This window comes from Anomaloglossus baeobatrachus, chromosome 3 (assembly GCF_048569485.1).
Source record: "Anomaloglossus baeobatrachus isolate aAnoBae1 chromosome 3, aAnoBae1.hap1, whole genome shotgun sequence".
NCBI lineage: Eukaryota > Metazoa > Chordata > Amphibia > Anura > Aromobatidae > Anomaloglossus > Anomaloglossus baeobatrachus.
Window position 1 is genome coordinate 102,758,156 of NC_134355.1, and position 19,866 is coordinate 102,778,021.

The following is a 19,866-nucleotide window of genomic DNA, read 5'->3' on the forward strand; positions in this document are numbered from 1 at the left end:
AAGAGAGCTAGAGGGGGAAACACGTAGGACAGACGAAACTGGGACCAGTCTTGAACCAGAGCGTCCGCGGCGAATGCCTGAGGATCATGGGAGCGAGCCACGTAAACAGGAACTTTGTTGTTGTGACGGGATGCCATTAGGTCCACGTCCGGAATGCCCCATTTGCGGCAGATTGACTGAAACACTGCCGGGTGCAGGGACCACTCGCCACCGTCCACGGTTTGACGGCTGAGATAATCTGCCTCCCAGTTTTCCACGCCTGGGATGTGGACTGCGGATATGCTGGACTTGGGAGTCCTCCGTCCATTGAAGGATGCGTTGTACCTCCAACATTGCCAGGCGGCTGCGTGTCCCGCCTTGGTGATTGATTTAGGCAACCGCTGTCGCGTTGTCTGACTGGACTCGAATGTGCCTGCCCGCCAACAGGTGGTGAAAAGCTACGAGAGCTAGGAGCACAGCTCTGATTTCCAGCACATTGATTGAAAGGGCTGACTCGGACGGAGTCCAAGTGCCCTGCGCTCTGTGGTGGAGACATACCGCTCCCCAGCTGGATAGACTGGCATCCGTGGTGAGAATCACCCAGGACGGGGCCAGGAAGGAGCGCCCCTGGGACAGGGAGAGGGGCCGAAGTCACCACTGAAGAGAGCTCCTGGTCTGTGGCGACAGAGCCACTAACCTGTGTAAGGAGGAAGGCCGCCGGTCCCAACAGCGGAGAATGTCCAGCTGCAGGGGGCGCAGATGGAACTGGGCAAAGGGAACAGCCTCCATGGACGCCACCATTTGACCCAGCACCTGCATCAGCCGCCTGAGGGTATAACGGCGGGGCCTCAGCAGAGAGCGCACCGCTAGCTGGAGGGACTGCTGTTTGACTAATGGCAACTTCACAAGTGCCGGAAAAGTCTCAAACTGCATCCCTAGGTACGTGAGACTCTGGGTCGGAGTCAGAGTGGATTTGGGCAGATTGACCAGCCACCCGAATTGGGCTAGAGTGGCGAAAGTGAGCGAGACACTCCGCTGACAGTCTGCGCTGGATGAAGCCTTGACTAGAAGGTCGTCCAGGTAAGCAATCACTGCCAACCCCTGGAGGTGCAGAACCGCAATCACTGCTGCCATGACCTTGGTGAATACCCGAGGGGCCGTGGCTAACCCGAAGGGGAGAGCCACGAATTGGAAATGATCTTCTCCTATTGCAAAACGTAGCCAACGCTGGTGTGAAACTGCAATTGGCACATGCAGATAGGCATCTCTGATGTCGATGGATGCCAGGAAATCCCCTTGGGTCATTGAGGCAATGACTGATCGCAGAGACTCCATGCGAAAGTGCCGCACCTGAACATGCTTGTTGAGAAGCTTGAGATCCAGGATGGGCCGGAAGGTACCGTCCTTTTTGGGAACTAGGAAGAGATTTGAGTAGAAACCTCTGAACCGTTTCCGAGCGGGAACCGGTACAATCACTCCGTTGGCCTGCAAGGCTGCCACGGCCTGCGAGAAGGCGGCGGCCTTGGAGCAAGGGGAAGTTGAGAGAAAAAAAAAATGTGTTTGGTGGGCTGGAAGAGAATTCTATCCTGTAGCCGTGGGAGAGGATATCTCTCACCCACTGATCGGAGACGTGTTGAAACCAAGCGTCGCCAAAGTGGGAGAGCCTGCCAACGACTAAGGACGTTGCTGGAGCGGGCAGAGAGTCATGAGGAGGCTGCCTTAGTGGCAGCACCTCCTGCGGTCTTCTGTGGACGCGCTTTTGGGCGCCAGTTGGATTTCTGGTCCTTGGCTGAGTTAGTGGACGAGGCCGAGGGCTTAGAGGACGACCAGTTGGAGGAACGAAAGGAGCGAAACCTCGACTGATTCCTACCCTGGGCAGGTTTCCTGGTTTTGGTTTGTGGCATGGAAGTACTCTTCCCGCCAGTAGCTTCCTTAATTTCATCCAGCTGTTCTCCGAACAGCCGGGACCCAGCAAAAGGGAGCTCAGCAAGGTACTTCTTTGAAGAAGCATCTGCCTTCCACTCTCGAAGCCACAAGATCCTGCGGATAACGAGGGAATTAGCCGAAGCCACCGCAGTGCGGTGAGAAGCCTCCAGCATGGCAGACATGGCATAAGATGAAAAAGCTGAAGCTTGGGAAGTTAAGGCAACCATTTCGGGCATAGAGTCCCTGGTGAGGGAATGCATCTCCTCTAGAGAAGCAGAGATGGCTTTGAGAGCCCACACTGCTGCAAAAGTCGGGGAAACCGCTGCCCCCGCCGCTTCATAGACGGATTTGGCCAGAAGGTCAATCTGACGGTCAGTGGAATCCTTAAGGGAGGTGCCATCAGCCACCGACACAACGGTCCGGGCTGAGAGCCTAGACACCGGAGGGTCTACCTTTGGGGACTGAGCCCACTCCTTGACCACCTCAGGTGGGAAGGGAAAACGGTCATCAGAACCACGCTTTGGGAAGCGCTTGTCAGGACAGGCCCTGGGCTTGGTCACAGCGGCCTGAAAACTGGAGTGGTTAAAGAACACACTCTTTGCTCTCTTAGGCGAGGTAAACTGGTGCTTTTCTGCCAGAGAAGGTTGCTCCTCTGATACTGGCGGATTGAGATCCAGTACAGAATTAATGGAAGCAATCAAGTCACTAAGATCTGAGTCACCCTCGGACAGATCAATGGGGTACATGGAGTTAGCCTCCGAGCCCCCTGTAAAGGCATCCTCCTCATCCTGCGAGTCAGCTCTGGAATCAGAGCCGCGGGAGGAGGGGGGAGAGGAAACCCTGCGTCTCTTCTTAGGAGGACGGGGTCTGGGCCCTGATGATGAATCCTCTGTGAGCTCCGAACCTAAGGGACCCATAGCAGTAGGGGCACCCTGTGAAGGGGGCTGATGCATATTTATCAAAGTCCTGGACAGAAGTCCCATGGACTCAGCAAAAGACTGGGAGATAGACCTAGAAAAGGATTCTACCCAAGCCGGGGGTTCAGCCACAGGAGCAGGAGCAGCCTGAGAGACCACTGGGGGTGAGACTCCAGGCTGTGGCACCGCCAAGTTAGAGCAGACATCACAATGATAGGTGCTCGGTTCAGGCAGCAGGAGCTTACATGCAGCGCATATAGTATAAAGCTTTGGAGCCTTGCTCCTCGTGTGAGACATGCTGCTGGAGTGGGGGCTCTGCAAGAGAATGAACCCCAGAGAGTACATACAGAGGTCCACAACCAGAGACCGGCTGTGGCTTACCAGACCGCTAGAGCGGTGTTGTGTGCCCTCCAGATCCCGAAGCCCGGAACCCCAAGCACAGCACTTCAGCAGGGATGCAGAGTGCAGACCAGCGCCGAGTGAACTCTGTCTGAGAAAATGGCCGCCGGAGCGAAGAGAGGGGGCGGGACTTGGCTGTGAGAGCGGGATCTGGAGGGCCATAGAGACATACAGGGGAGGAGACACGCACAGCAGTGGGGAGTGTCCCTCCCCTGTGCAGAACGGCCGCCGGGAGGAGCCGAGCCTGTCCCTCTGCATGAATGACATGCGAGGGCAGAGAACAGAAACTAGGCCTCCGGCAAAGCCGGGGCGTAAATTTGAGCGGCGAGGCCGACGCGCAGGCACCATCGGCGCGGTTCTCGGGCGACAGCTAGAGAACCCGCCGGAAATGCCAATAAATACAGTAAGCACACTCTCCCCAAACAAAGTACAGGGACCCCCAAAATATAAACGTCTCAGGTACTTAGCTGCTGAGACGCAGGGCCAGGTCCCTGGGGATGAGTGCTCCGGTCCAGCAGGGTCCTGAAGGGCTGCGGATGGAGACCGGTCTCCTGCCAGGCAGGGAAACCGTGCTGGCTCCCACTTCAAGCCAGAGCCCAGGAGGGATGGTGAAGGAGCACGGCATGTAAGGCTCCAGCCTTGGAAATCAACCTTACAACACCGCCGACACAGTGGGGTGAGAAGGGACATGCCGGGGGTCCAGACGTGGACCCGCACTTCTTCAATCTCATTCCAAAAGGAAAAAAATCATATGAGAATGCATGTGTGGATGTATGCCTCCTGAACACAAAGCGATAAACTGGCTGGGTCTGCTCACCAGGGGGTGTATAAGCTCAGAGGGAGGAGCTACACTTTTGAGTGTAGTACTTTGTGTGTCCTCCGGAGGCAGAAGCTATACACCCATGGTCTGGGTCTTCCAAAGGAACGATAAAGAAATCAATATTTCACATGAGAATAAGCAACTTTGTAATATATGTTATGTGAGCAATTCTGGCAGAAAAAGAAGTAAATTTCTTTGATAAGATATATTACAAAGTTACTTATTTTCCTGTGCACTATTGATTTATGAAATAAAAGATAAAACAACGTTTATGCTTTAAAGAGAACCTGTCAGTTCTGTGTGTATATTGCTAATCCCTGCCTAACCGTCCCTGTATACACTAGCATAAATAAAGAGATCTTTATAAAGAATCTTTAGAAATACTTTTTCTAATCTGCTAATGAGGCCAAGGACTAGTCCCAAGGGTGTTTCTTCCCTTGGCTAGTTGGCCCCCTTAGCATGTAAGCACGCCCCTGTGGGCGTTCTAACATGCTAATGCATGCGCAGAGTCACAGGCATGGTCGCTCCCACTTCTCTGCTGGTTTTTGTCTCAGTGCGCAAGATCAGAAGTCCCCAGATGTCCGGTTATGCACACTAAGCCGGGTGTACGCGTCCTAGTTTTAAACTCGTGTAGTGCATATGACCAAAAGTCCAGGGACTTCTGATCATACGCACGGGACCCCAAGCCTTGGGGTTCTGAAGCGGTGAAAATGGACACAGCCGTGAATGCCGATGATGACGCTGGGCAATGAATAGCATGTTAGCATGCCCCTGTTTGCGTGTTAACATGCTGAGAGAGTGGAATGAGCGCAGGAACTAACACCCTTGCGACTAGTCCCTGACCTCATTAGCATATTATAAAGAATCCTTAGAAATACTTTTTTTTAACGATCTCTTTATGTATGCTACTAGATACAGGGACGGTTAGGCAGGGATTAGAGATATGGCAGCAGAGGTGAGCGCGGCCTCGCCTCTGACTTTGCACATTCATTAGCATGTTCGTACACCCACAGGGGCGTGCTGACATGCTAAGAGTGCCGACTAGCAAGGGAACAAACCGTGCCTTGTGACTAGTCCCTGTGCTCATTACCATATTCTAAAGATTCATTAGAAATACATTTGGTCTAAAGATCTCTTTATCTATGCTAGTGTATACAGGGACAGTTAGGCAGGAATTAGCAATATGTACCCTGAACTCCTCGTGGTTCTGAGTGCATATTGTACCTGACCGGTTCCCTTTAAGCATTTTTCACCCATGCAGGTGAATGGGAAGGGGGGGGGGGGGGTGGGGGTGTATTTCATGCAATATTTCCTGCCAGTATTCTGGTTTTCGCTGCAAATACCCAACATGTGCACAGTGCCTTACAGTACTAAAAGCTTTTGTTATTCTTTAGTTAATAAAATCCTGCCTTATGGCTGCACAGGTTATCCATATGACGCCATTTTGGGATCAGTGGGGCCCATAGGGGTCTACAGACATTTGGCATTATGCGCTAGAAGCAGCTGCCGTCAATGAAGTCAGTGTGAACATAGTCCTAATCTGTAATCTCAGTTAAAATGCAAAGTCATAAGGAATTACTAAAGCAGATTCATTAGGAGACTATATATTCTACAAATTGAGCTCAGCTTGCTATTCACACTTTGCCTAAATTTAGGCTTTGTATAGGTAAAGCGGTCCACCATTATGAATCAATAACTAGCACATCGGAGAAGTCAGACCGCTGCCCGGATCACTTACCCGAACGTTTCTTATCCCATCTTGAAGTTTCAGTTTATCAACAAATGACTGAAAGAAATCTGAGCGCTCAACATGTCTGGGAGCAACGCAGAGGGCATCGATATCAGCACCTGAAGCAGCAGGGAGAAGGGAAAACATTAGCTTTCTAGGACATCTCCAATCATAGAATAACCAGCGAGTGAGAAGAAAGTGACAAACCTTTAGTGTGGACGCCGAGGCGATAGGAACCGAACGTGAAGATTTTCCCCCCCGTTGCACATATTGTAGTGGGTGGAAGAGACTGCAAAAGGAACAAATCAGTGTTGTAAATTCTAACCACAAATGGTGCAGGTGACGAGAAGATGCCAAGCGGCCAAACACAGATTTTCTGGCCATTTAATATTAGGGCTCCTGACACTAGTCTTCTCAAAATTAAAATGAAACCTCTAAATCTACTGGTGCGACCAAGAGCTGCCGTCCATGATCATTTGGTTTATTGTGCATGAGAAAAGGCCAGTGAGCGGCTCCTGGGCACCTCTGGCAGCAGGGCATCGCCTCAGAAGTACAGGCCTGGGCACACTGAAAGGGAAATGCCATTCTCAGACATCTGATGACAGGTAAAGGTATGGACACCCCATATATTGGATGTTCAGATGGTCCCACTAATAAACATGGTTATCACCATCATGAGATAGATGATGACGATGAGTGGAGGTCTGTAGGCATCACAACAAGAGGGTTATAGGTTCCCCATGTCAATGGAGCACAGGCCACATACTGTAAATAAAGCACTTTGGTGCGGTGGTCACTCATGCACATGACCGCTCCCATAAAAGTGAATGTAGCAGAGGTCACACTACTGTTCCACTCACATGGGAGTCCCGATTTCCTGATCTATGGGGTCCCAGGGGTCAGACATCCCACAGCCAGGTTTGCTTTTCTTTTGTGAAGCAGTCTCCCGAGTTTGCCCCCCCCCACGTCATGCCCTTACCTTACATTCCCCAACGTCAGCAATCCATTCCTTGACTAAACTGTTAAGTTTCCCCAAGACGAACATCCTACAAATAAAAAGGATTGAATTATAGAAGCAAAATTGACAACTTTGTGTTGTCTACAGTGCAGGTCTCCAGATCACAAGGAATAAACTGCTGGATTCCTCAGAGATAGAAATTAAATCCACTTGAGGATAACTGTGCCTTTAAATTATGAAGGCATGATAAGCTGGCTGCAATCATGTGGCAATCACGAGAGATAAAATCATATTGCAGGAATTTCCTATTACCGGAGACTGTTGTCTGACGTCTTGTAGGACGTGCCGGCACCTCCAGACACAGATAGGATATGCCATTGGCTAGTGTGAGCATTACCCTCACTATCACTTTAGAAAACTATGAAGGTGAGAAGCTAAAACCAGCATCAGGCCTGTCATTCTCAGGATTGGGCGGATCCCAAAAATCAGACCCCAATGTAATCATGAAGTGATGACCCCAATGTAATCATGAAGTGATGACCCCAATGTAATCATGAAGGGATGCCATATACAAGATGACCAACCTGTGTCGCAGCTCAAAGTCGTCTTCAAAAACACCAAAAGGTCTCATGGCTTCAATCAGCTTTTGGGTGTAGAGGTAATCAATGTCTTTGGGACCAGTCCAACTAATCGGGGAGGTAATGCCAAAGTGCTTCTGAGGCTGGACTTCCACATGGCCATTTCTGATAAAAGAGAGCAGAAATATAAAGATGAGATTTGTCAGGTGTATACTTGTGCAGCCTGATCCGCGCAAACCGAAAGCAATGGCAGCTATAAGACGGGGAAGATTTTAAAGTACAGTGATGAGGACATGGAAAGAGGGGTAGGGAAAATACAAAACAAAAAAAACAATTGAAAATACAGTGGAACCTTGCTTTAAGAGTAACTTGGTTTGAGAGCATTTTGCAAGACAAGCAGAGCTTTATACAAATTTGTAACTTGGTTTAAGAGCAATGCTTTGCAATAAGAGCAAATACTCACCGTGCACACGTCCGGTTCTGTCCTTTCACCACGCTCTGACCCGCTCTGGATCTAACTTTCTGTACATATGTACTGTTTACTGTATACAGTATACCATTGTACAGTATATACTATATAGCATGTCTATCAATTTGCATTTTTGGATACAGTATTGTATTTCTGCTAACCAGTACAGCACATTGCTTGTACTGTACCTCTCACACCAACAATTGTATTGTAAGCTAAAGTGCAGTTTAATTTGCTTTATATGTTTTTTTACTGCACAGTATTTTGTGTTAGGCTATGTGCCCACGTGAGATGAAACCTGCGGATTTATCTACGGATTTTCCAAGTAAATCCGCAGGTTTCAGCATGCACAGACACTCCCCATGTTATCCTATGGGACATGGGGATTGCTGTGTCCACGCTGCGGATACGTGCAGCTGCGGAACATGGTGCAGATGTCCCGCAGCCGAACACGATATTGTATGTCAATTCTTTCTGCGGAATTACCTGCGGAAATCTGCCTTGGTCCCATACGTACCTGCCTTGCTAGCAGACACCCGGTCATTTTCCCTCCGTGCACAGGACAGCAGTGGAGCTAGGACAGACCTGGGCAAGGGGCGGCCCGCGGGCCACATCCGGCCCGCCTGCCCTCTGTGACCGGCCCGCCCGTCTTCAGCCGGTGCAGTGGAGCCGGGCTGCAGCGTGCCGAGCAGGGAGAGATACTGTGCAGGTCCGCACAGTCAGTGCAGGCAGCGGAACGCAGGAGTCTTTCCTCTGTTCCCTGCCGGCACTAATTGTCAGTGACACACGCGCGCGCTCTGACGTCAGTACTGCGCTGCGTGTGTCATTTCAAAAGTTCCCGCTCGCCCTGCAGGAGAAGGAGCAGCACAGCAGACGGAATAATTCATGCTGCAGGACCTGCGATGATGTCACGCCCATGTGACTGTGTGGGAGGAGACACAGGATGGCGGGCAGAAAGCAAAGATACTGACTCCTGAAGGAGATGTGGACACATGATGACTGGTAATAAGAAAAGAGGGGACATGAGGGGGAAGGGGACTGCAGGGTGAGTGCATATGTGGGACGATGGAGCTGCAGGGTGAGTGCATATGTGGGACGATGGAGCTGCAGGGTGAGTGGCATATGAGGGCTGCAGACTGACAGAAGGATGTGAAGGGGTGCAGAGTGTTTGAGAGGGGTAAGTTGGGGTACAGGCAGGGTGAGATATGTGGGCATGGTGTGTGACATATGGGGGTGTAGTGTGTGTGATATGGGGGTGCAGGGTGTGACATATGGGGGTGTAGTATATTACAGGTGTGCTATATGGAGGTGTATATAGTGGTGTAGTATATGGGGGTATAGTGATGTAGTATATTACAGGTGTGCTATATGGAGGTGTAGTATATTACAGGTGTGCTATATAGGGGTGTAGTGATGTAGTATATTACAGGTGTACTATATGGAGTTGTAGTATATTACAGGTGTACTATATGGAGTTGTAGTATATTACAGGTGTGCTATATGGAGGTGTAGTATATTACAGGTGTGCTATATAGGGGTGTAGTGATGTAGTATATTACAGGTGTGCTATATGGAGGTGTAGTATATTACAGGTGTGCTATATGGAGGTGTAGTATATTACAGGTGTGCTATATGGAGGTGTAGTATATTACAGGTGTGCTATATGGAGGTGTAGTATATTACAGGTGTGCTATATGGAGGTGTAGTATATTACAGGTGTGCTATATGGAGGTGTATATTACAGGTGTGCTATATGGAGGTGTAGTATATTACAGGTGTACTATATGGAGTTGTAGTATATTACAGGTGTGCTATATGGGGGTGTACTATATTACAGGTGTAGTATATGGGGTGTAGTGATGTAGTATATTACAGGTGTACTATATGGAGGTGTAGTATATTACAGGTGTACTATATGGAGGTGTAGTATATTACAGGTGTACTATATGGAGGTGTAGTATATTACAGGTGTACTATATGGAGGTGTAGTATATTACAGGTGTACTATATGGAGGTGTAGTATATTACAGGTGTACTATATGGAGGTGTATATTACAGGTGTGCTATATGGAGGTGTAGTATATTACAGGTGTACTATATGGAGTTGTAGTATATTACAGGTGTGCTATATGGGGGTGTACTATATTACAGGTGTAGTATATGGGGTGTAGTGATGTAGTATATTACAGGTGTACTATATGGAGGTGTAGTATATTACAGGTGTACTATATGGAGGTGTAGTATATTACAGGTGTGCTATATGGAGGTGTAGTATATTACAGGTGTACTATATGGAGGTGTAGTATATTACAGGTGTACTATATGGAGGTGTAGTATATTACAGGTGTACTATATGGAGGTGTAGTATATTACAGGTGTACTATATGGAGTTGTAGTATATTACAGGTGTGCTATATGGAGTTGTAGTATATTACAGGTGTGCTATATGGAGGTGTAGTATATTACAGGTGTGCTATATAGGGGTGTAGTGATGTAGTATATTACAGGTGTGCTATATGGAGGTGTAGTATATTACAGGTGTGCTATATGGAGGTGTAGTATATTACAGGTGTGCTATATGGAGGTGTAGTATATTACAGATGTGCTATATGGAGGTGTAGTATATTACAGGTGTGCTATATGGAGGTGTAGTATATTACAGGTGTGCTATATGGAGGTGTAGTATATTACAGGTGTGCTATATGGAGGTGTAGTATATTACAGGTGTACTATATGGAGTTGTAGTATATTACAGGTGTGCTATATGGGGGTGTACTATATTACAGGTGTAGTATATGGGGTGTAGTGATGTAGTATATTACAGGTGTACTATATGGAGGTGTAGTATATTACAGGTGTGCTATATGGAGGTGTAGTATATTACAGGTGTGCTATATGGAGGTGTATATTACAGGTGTGCTATATGGAGGTGTATATTACAGGTGTGCTATATGGAGGTGTAGTATATTACAGGTGTACTATATGGAGTTGTAGTATATTACAGGTGTGCTATATGGGGGTGTACTATATTACAGGTGTAGTATATGGGGTGTAGTGATGTAGTATATTACAGGTGTACTATATGGAGGTGTAGTATATTACAGGTGTACTATATGGAGGTGTAGTATATTACAGGTGTGCTATATGGAGGTGTAGTATATTACAGGTGTGCTATATGGAGGTGTAGTATATTACAGGTGTGCTATATGGAGGTGTAGTATATTACAGGTGTGCTATATGGAGGTGTAGTATATTACAGGTGTGCTATATGGAGGTGTAGTATATTACAGGTGTGCTATATGGAGGTGTAGTATATTACAGGTGTACTATATGGAGTTGTAGTATATTACAGGTGTGCTATATGGGGGTGTAGTATATTACAGGTGTAGTATATGGGGTGTAGTGATGTAGTATATTACAGGTGTACTATATGGAGGTGTAGTATATTACAGGTGTACTATATGGAGGTGTAGTATATTACAGGTGTACTATATGGAGGTGTAGTATATTACAGGTGTACTATATGGAGGTGTAGTATATTACAGGTGTGCTATATGGAGGTGTATATTACAGGTGTGCTATACGGAGGTGTAGTATATTACAGGTGTACTATATGGAGGTGTAGTATATTACAGGTGTACTATATGGAGGTGTAGTATATTACAGGTGTACTATATGGAGGTGTAGTATATTACAGGTGTGCTCTATGGAGGTGTAGTATATTACAGGTGTGCTCTATGGAGGTGTAGTATATTACAGGTGTGCTCTATGGAGGTGTAGTATATTACAGGTGTGCTCTATGGAGGTGTATATTACAGGTGTGCTCTATGGAGGTGTAGTATATTACAGGTGTGCTATATGGAGGTGTATATTACAGGTGTGCTCTATGGAGGTGTAGTATATTACAGGTGTGCTCTATGGAGGTGTAGTATATTACAGGTGTGCTATATGGAGGTGTATATTACAGGTGTAGTATATGGGGTGTAGTGATGTTGTATATTACAGGTGTAGTATATGGGGTGTAGTGATGTTGTATATTACAGGTGTACTATATGGAGTTGTAGTATATTACAGGTGTAGTATATGGGGTGTAGTGATGTTGTATATTACAGGTGTAGTATATGGGGTGTAGTGATGTTGTATATTACAGGTGTACTATATGGAGTTGTAGTATATTACAGGTGTAGTATATTGGGTGTAGTAATGTAGTATATTACAGGTGTAGTATATAGGGGTGTAATGATGTAGTATATCGGAGGTGTATTATATAGTGGTGCAGTATAATACAGGTGTATATGGGGGTGTAGTATATTACAGGTATATGGAGGGAGTGTAGTATAATCCAGGTGTAGTATATAGGGGTGTAGTGGTGTAGTTTATTACAGGTGTAGTATATGGAGGAGGTGTAGTGATGTAGTATATTGGGTAGAACTGAGGTAATTATATTAGTCCGGCCCTCTAAACCAATCCCAATTTCTCATGCGGCCCCATGGGAAAATTAATTGCCCACCCCTGAGCTAGGAGCAGGGAGGTGGGCAGGGCCTGCACGAGCTCCGGTCATGTGACAGACAGAGCTAGTGCTGGCCTGCCCACCTTCTCCTGCACAGTGCAGACACGGCCGGAGAGAAGTGCTGCGTGATGGAGGTAAGTATGAATGCCCTGATCACTCAGCACTTGTTCTGCATTGAGGATGCAGTGTCCAAGCCATGGTACTGTATCCTCAATGCAGAATGACCACAGCATATCCACATGACATTCCGCAAATAAACTGCAGCATGGAAACAGACAAAGTTGTGCTGCTGTTTTCTGGGAGCTCCTGCGGAATGTCCTGCGGATATAACCGCAGGACACTTTCCCCCGTGGGCACATAGCCTTAGTGTACTGTAATTACTGTAGTAAGTTTGTATAAATACAGTAAATATTTTTGGGTTGTGGAACGAATTGCCTGCATTTCAATTATTTCCTATGGGAAAATTAGCTTTCATATAAGAGTAACTTGGTTTAAGAGTACAGTCCCGGAACCAATTAGGCTCATAATCCAAGGTTCCACTGTATGCAACTTTTGATTACACCATTTCATCACTTTAGAGTCTAAGGCTATGTGCCCACGCTGCGGAAAATGCGCGGATTTTGCCGCGGATTTCTCGCGGAAAAGCTGCGGATTTCCCGAAAATCTGCAGCTCAGGCACTTCCCAGTCATTTCTATGGCATTTTGGAAATGCTGTGCCCACGCTGCGGATTTTTCCGCAGCGGATTTCGTGCGGATTTTGATCCGGAAAAATCTGCAACATGTCAATTATTGTTGCGGATTTTCATCCGGATTTTGGCTTTAAAATTGGGGGAAAAAAAAAAATAAAAAAATCCGCGGCAAATCCGCACCTTTGAAAAGGTGCGGATTTTGCGGGAAAGCTGCGGATTTTGATGCAGAAAAATCCGCAGCTACATTCTCCCGTGGACACATAGCCTAAATGGATAAAAAAAAATGAATAAGGAAATAATAAAAGTAAAGCAAAAGTTGCAAATAAAAATCTTCCGCTATTTTGTGTGGAAAGCACCTATGAGTCAGTCATTGCTACAAACCTCAGCCATCTTCCCACCCGGCTACAGACAGCAGAAGGGGAAGAAGGAAGATCACGGCTACAGCTTAGAAGCTAGAACCACTGATACAGATTGGTCTGCGTGAGATCCGTACACACAGTAATGGGAACTGTAAAAATTAAAGAAGTGCTTCACCCATATTTATTATTTCCAAGATCAATATTATGTTGAGAAACAAGGTTTCCCTCAAATACCTTATGTTGGCAATATTGCCTGTGTGAGGTGCTATTGTGGACCGCTCTTCCCCCATTGCCTGACCCCCAGGCTCCGTGACCTCATGGATCCGGCGACATCATGTCAATTTCCTGATCACGCTACATCACCCCAGCCGGCCCCGGTCTCCCTGAGTCATTGGGCTGTTTCACCGCTCGTCACAGCCCAGCATATCTCCTGTTTGCAGCGCTTTGCTGTAAGGGAGGAGGGAGCTGATGGGCAGTCACGTTGGGCTGTGCTGAGCGGTGAGACTCCGCCCACAGCCCATCACTCACGGAGACTGCGGCCGGCCGTGGTGAGGTCACATGATCCAGAACTTGACGTGACATCACCGGATCCCGGAGGTAAGGCGATTGGGAAGAGCGGTCCGCTATAGCACCACTCACAGGCAATGTTGCCAACATAAGGTATTTGAGATAAACATTGTTTCTCAACATAATTTGGAACTAGCAAATAAATATAGGTGAACCATCTCTAAGGCCTCTTTCACACGTCCGTGCCTCCGGTACGTGTTTGGCAGTTTTCTCACGTACCGGAGACACGTACTTACATAGACCTAGGTTTTCCTATGGTTTTGGACACACGTAAGTATTTGTGCACGGAACGTGTGTCCGTTCCGTACTTCCGTGTGTCCGTGTGTTTCTCACGCCGACATGTCAGTTTTCTCTCTGGCATCATGGGTCTCACACGGAACGCAAACGTGTCACACGTAATGCAAACGGACCACACGGATGTGTTCCGTGTGACATGCACAGGAGAAAAGACACGTGTCTGAAAACCCCCCCCACAAAACTTTACTCACCTTCTCCAGCCCTGGAGTCTCTGCCGCTGCCGTCACTTGCTGCCGACCGCCACTCATTATGCTAAGTGAATATTCACTTCACTGCGACCGGAAGCAGCAGCAGCGGGGAGTCGTCAAGACCGTAGACCGAAGATCAGCACTATGGACAGCAAGCCAGGGACAGGTGAGTAGAAAATTCCCGTTCTACGTGTGTTATCACAGAACACACGGAGAACACACGTAGCCCAAAAACACGGGTCACGGAGGGCAAAACGCACCTCTGACACGTCCGTGAAAAACGTGTGTGGTTTTTCACGAACGTGTGAAAGAGGCCTAAAGAGAACCTGTCAGGTGCAATATGCACCCAGAACCACGAGCAGTTCTGCACCTAGAATGCAGTTCTGTGTGCATATTGCTAATCCCTGCCGAACTGTCCCTGTATCTAGTAGCATAGATAAAGAGATCTTTATATACGCATTTCTAAAGCTCCTTTATGATATGCTAATGAGCGCAGGGACTAGTCACAAGGGTGTTAGTTCCTGCATTCATTCTGTCCTCTTAGCATGGTTGTACGCCCACAGGGCTTCATTAGAATAATTATACATCACAGTATAAGCCATAATTCTGAGCAGTGAGTATCCGACCTGTGGGACCCCCAGTGAGTCTGACAGTGAAGGGGACCACTCTGGTCTCGCCTTACTGGCACCAAGGCCCCTGAAAACAAACACTGATCCATTCATGTAAATAGGAACGATGCCATATGGATTTCTGGGGGATCCTGGTGATCAACAGCACGAACCTCCACCGATCACTTTATGATATGGGAATACAACACAATACGGCTTCTGTGAGAAGAAACATGGCAGTATTGGCCAATGGAGGCTCGATGGCACAGTGAGATAGTGTAGCAAGAAGCCTCCAGTAAAAGAAGGGAAGGTGAAAGCTTCCATCCTCATTCACTGAACTCTGAGCATCAGGGGTTAATGTGTACAGGTCAGGGCTTTTAGGGAGCAATGTAATATGATGGTGCTAAAAAGCTCACAGACAGGGCTCTTCTCCACTTGCGTTTACAAATTCACAGCGACACTCGGCTACAAATGTGAGTCGAATATCCTGCGTGTGATCTGCGTACGGTGTGTGGTTTTTTTCTCACATAGCATCCGTATGACATGCGAGCGTCATGCGAGTGCTATGTGAGTGTTCATGCATACTGCGTCAGACTGGCTACCGGAGGAATCTCCAGTAATACCAGGCCTGGCCGCGGTTACCTGCACTGAACCCCGGATCTGTCACCTGAGCTCCGGAGTTCAGGCCGCTCTGTCCGCAGATGTGCTGAACTGAACAGCAATCGCCGGGGAATCAATCACTCGGCGCTCGCTGTTCAGGCTGCACTCTGGAGCTCAGGTGACAGCTCCGGGGTTCAGTGCATGTAACCGCGGCCAGGCCTGGTATTACTGGAGATTCCTCCGGTAGCCAGTCTGACGTGGCATGCAAGTGTCAAGGATCTGTGTGACATGCGCATGCCACCCGGATTTTTATATTTTTCTCGCTCCCATAGGATTTCATGGGGGTGAGAGAGCATGAGACATGCCGTAAAACATTTAGCAAGAGGACACGGCCCCATTGATTGACACTGGTGCGAGTGTGATCTGATTTTCTATCTGATCGCACTCGCACATAGAAATCGCAAGTGGAGAAGAGCCCATAAGTGCACATTTGCCTGTGGACGGGGCAAACAAGTGCTGCTACAGTGTTACAAGCTCTAAAATAGATCCCCCGACCGTGTAAGGAGGCGGACGCGTTATATATAGCTCCCGGGGTCAATGCTATATATATTGCCTGCAAATACCGACGCTGCATATAGAACCATTCATTAGGCACATCAGCACTAATGGGGTCATTACAGTGTATAGGGCGAGCAACAAGGGCGGATCACAGCAGCGGGACTGACGGACCCCTGAGGCTTATACTGGGGTACTATGCTGCCAGCCGCTGACAGGGATGGACCGCTGCTGTATTCTGTCAAATGTAATGGTCTGAGCCTTCAGCAGGAATGGAAAGATCAAACGAACCCCCCCTCCGCATACACCCCCAAAAGGACCCCACCCCATAGAGGCTGGCTCTTTAGGGAACATGATTTTGGGTCAGCACCTGGGGGGATAGCCTCACAGTGAATAAAATAGGGGTTTTCTGCAGGGTGTTTATGATGGGAAATCTTGTACATATTACACAAGCAATGTTCAGCTTTTGAACTGATTAAGCCTCATACACACTATGAAAAAAAATCTGCAGCGTAAAGTGACACGTGGGGGAGATCTCAGGTTACAGAAAAAAAAAACCCACCTCAGTCACGTTAGGGAGTCCTCCTCCATTGGGGATACTGGCAGCAGCCCAGCTCTGCTCACATTATACATCCGCCACATACTCCCTTTGGACCCGGGGCAAATAAGATTACACTATATGGCACCACTTTTTATACATTTCATCGGATCATCCAATGCAAAAAGATCCTACAAGCTTTACTCCCCTACCGCAGGTCCAGTGATTGACCGCAGTGGTCATGTACACTGCAGTAAGGCACCGCTGCAGTCAGTCCACAGAGACCAGCAGCAGCACTAGACCTGACAGGTGAGGAAAAATTAGATTTTTGCTGTGGGCAAATCAGGGAATGAAAAAAAAAAAAATTACATATATATATATAATCCTAATTCTGGAAAATCTTCCACCTTCCTGACCTGTATAGCAGTGTCACCCATTACACTCATGCACAGACCGCACTTGTCCGGAGCGGAGGCCGAGCTGCCCCCCAGACCAGGTGAGGTCATCCTGCAGCTGCAGACATCGGATGATTACATCACATGACGTCACCTCAGGCTGATCACGCACTTTCTGCCCCACTTCTTGCTGATTCTAGAAACCTTTTTATTAAGACCAGAAAACTCCAGCCCTCCAGTGACACTACAACTCCCAGCATGCCCTTATGAGCTTGCAGGTGTCACGGCATGCTGGGAGTTGTAGTCCCAAGGCAGAGGCCGACAGATCGGTGGATGTTCCCACACACGTGGTTGAGAGTTCTGCAGGGGGCCAAGGACATGACATCACGCTCTGACGTCACACCGCACAGCCACACGTCAGCGCCCACTACAAGACCCGGCTTCCCATTAACTTACGTGAACATCTCTCTCATTGCTCCCGTTTCAGGAGGCGTCCTGCAGGAAACCAATAAGTAGCAGCTGAGCCGTTATCCAACCCACCGGAAAATAAAAAAAATTCTAAAGGTCCAGGCTACCATCCAATACACCGGCAGGCCGTCCGCCGATCTTTATTTATAACTGCACAAAGCGCTCAACATGGCGGCCGGCGCCCGCATTCTGCCCGGCTGCTCCCACACCTCCCGACATGCACTGCGCACAGCTACAGACGTCCGTGATAACCCACAGCGCTCTCAGCTATTGGCGACCTCTGGCGGCACCAAGATGGTACTGCACCCGTGCTGATGGGGAGGGGAGGGGTGCTGGAGGGAGATGTCGGCGGGGCAGGGGCAGCAGGAGACATTCAGCTCTTCTAGGAGCCACAAATTTATCACAGTGCCACGAAATGATAACGTGAGAGAGCTTAACCCTTTGCATATTCATACCTCCAGTGGCGTAACTAGAGTTTGATGGGCCCCGATGCAAAGTTCGAACATGTCCCCCTGACACTTTATGAAACAATTTCTCAAAGGTTGAGCCATAAGGTAAATACTCCGCCAGTACACTTGCGCTGGCGGAGTACATGCACCACTCGTAATAGCATACAAAAACGGAGAACAATCGAGTGTATATGCAAATGGAAATTTATTTATTATCAAAAAAGAGACAAACGCAAAACAGCAATAAAAAGGAGTTAAAAACTACCACTGAATCATGGGGGGCATACACTGTGATGAAAATGTACAGTATAGTTGTTATCAATAGCCGTGGGAGAGAAGAGCGTATAGGGTTATTCAATTAAACCATTCAAAATAGATGTAATATAGTAGTGATATCTATTGTTCACACTCTCAACTAGTCGTGGGAGAGGCATGCGGTTTAAAATAATGGAGGAAACAATTAGCCGTGGGAGAAGAGGTGCTGAATGCTTTACAATCCTCTAGTCGTAGAAAAGAGGAAATGTGAGGTTATGCTGAGGGTAAATCAAACACACTGGGGTAGGTTGAATATATCAACACTCCATTAAACTGACAATTGCAGTATATATAATAGTGGAGTCCAACCCCACCCAGATATGTAGAAAACCATATCAGCAATTTCCACCCAATGGCCAATGTTTGCCAACAATTCTCTGGCAGATAATTAACCACAAAAATTAAAGTGCAAGTGCATATCATAGAAAATGTCCACTGTCAAAGAGAAAATCTCAAGTAAAAACCACATGCCCACAAGAAAACCAGCCATAGACATCAAATATATAAAATCACATGATGCACATACCCAAAAAGGAGGAAGGGATCACCACCAATGCACGTTTCGCGAGGTGTTGTTGCTTTCTCAAGGAGGAGACCCTCAAGCATTCAGCACCTCTCCTCCCACGGCTAATTGTTTCCTCCATTGTTTTAAACCGCATGCCTCTCCCACGACTAGTTGAGAGTGTGAACAATAGATATCACTACTATATTACATCTATTTTGAATGGTTTAATTGAATAACCCTATACGCTCTCCTCTCCCACGGCTATTGATAACAACTATACTGTACATTTTCATCACAGTGTATGCCCCCCATGATTCAGTGGTAGTTTTTAACTCCTTTTTATTGCTGTTTTGCGTTTGTCTCTTTTTTGATAATAAATAAATTTCCATTTGCATATACACTCGATTGTTCTCCGTTTTTGTGTCCCCCTGACACTTGTACGGGATAATGACACTGACCCTCGGGGTACAGGATAATGATGCTGACACTTGGCTCTTACCCTCAGCACCCAGGTTTCCCATGCTCTGAATCCCTCAATCAGCACCCAGCTTTCCTATGTTCTGCTTTACATCTTGTCCTCAGCACCCAGCTTCCCCATGTTCTACTATACATTTTTCCCTCAGCACCCAGCTTTCCCATATCAGAGCATGGAAAAGCTGGGTGCTGAGGGAAAGAGCCTTTTTCCCTCAGCACAAAACGTTCCCATGCCATGCTTGTATCTTTGTCCCCCTGGTATATAGTTCTCCAAATACTATAATGGCCCCCACATAGCCTTCCATATAGTATAGCGGGTCCCACATAACCCTTCATATATTAGAATGCACCTCCATAGTCCTCCATGTATTATAATGCATTTCCCATAATCCTCCATGTATTATAATTCACCCCATAGTTCTCCATATATTATACTGCACCACATAGTCCTCCATGTTTTATAATACACCATGTGTAAGGTAGCCTCCATAGTCCTCCATATATTATAATGTAGCCCCCATAGTCCTATATGTATTATAATGCAGCCCCATAAACCTTCATATTGTATTATGTA

At 47.3% G+C, this 19,866-nt stretch overlaps 1 protein-coding gene across 2 annotated transcripts in view; it reads right to left on the reverse strand.

Moving 5' to 3' along the window:
- PAPOLG (poly(A) polymerase gamma) overlaps window positions 1-17,759 on the reverse strand; it is a 164,918-nt gene extending 147,159 nt beyond the window's left edge. For both annotated transcript variants that reach the window (XM_075339361.1, XM_075339363.1), the window contains exons 1-5: window positions 17,538-17,759; window positions 7,313-7,471; window positions 6,750-6,816; window positions 5,978-6,059; window positions 5,780-5,889 (exon numbers count right to left, since the gene is read on the reverse strand). In XM_075339361.1, the coding sequence (XP_075195476.1) occupies window positions 5,780-5,889; window positions 5,978-6,059; window positions 6,750-6,816; window positions 7,313-7,471; window positions 17,538-17,554 (435 nt within the window). In that variant the 5' untranslated portion in view covers window positions 17,555-17,759. The remainder of the gene's footprint in view (window positions 1-5,779; window positions 5,890-5,977; window positions 6,060-6,749; window positions 6,817-7,312; window positions 7,472-17,537) is intronic.
- Window positions 17,760-19,866: the final 2,107 nt, after the last annotated feature.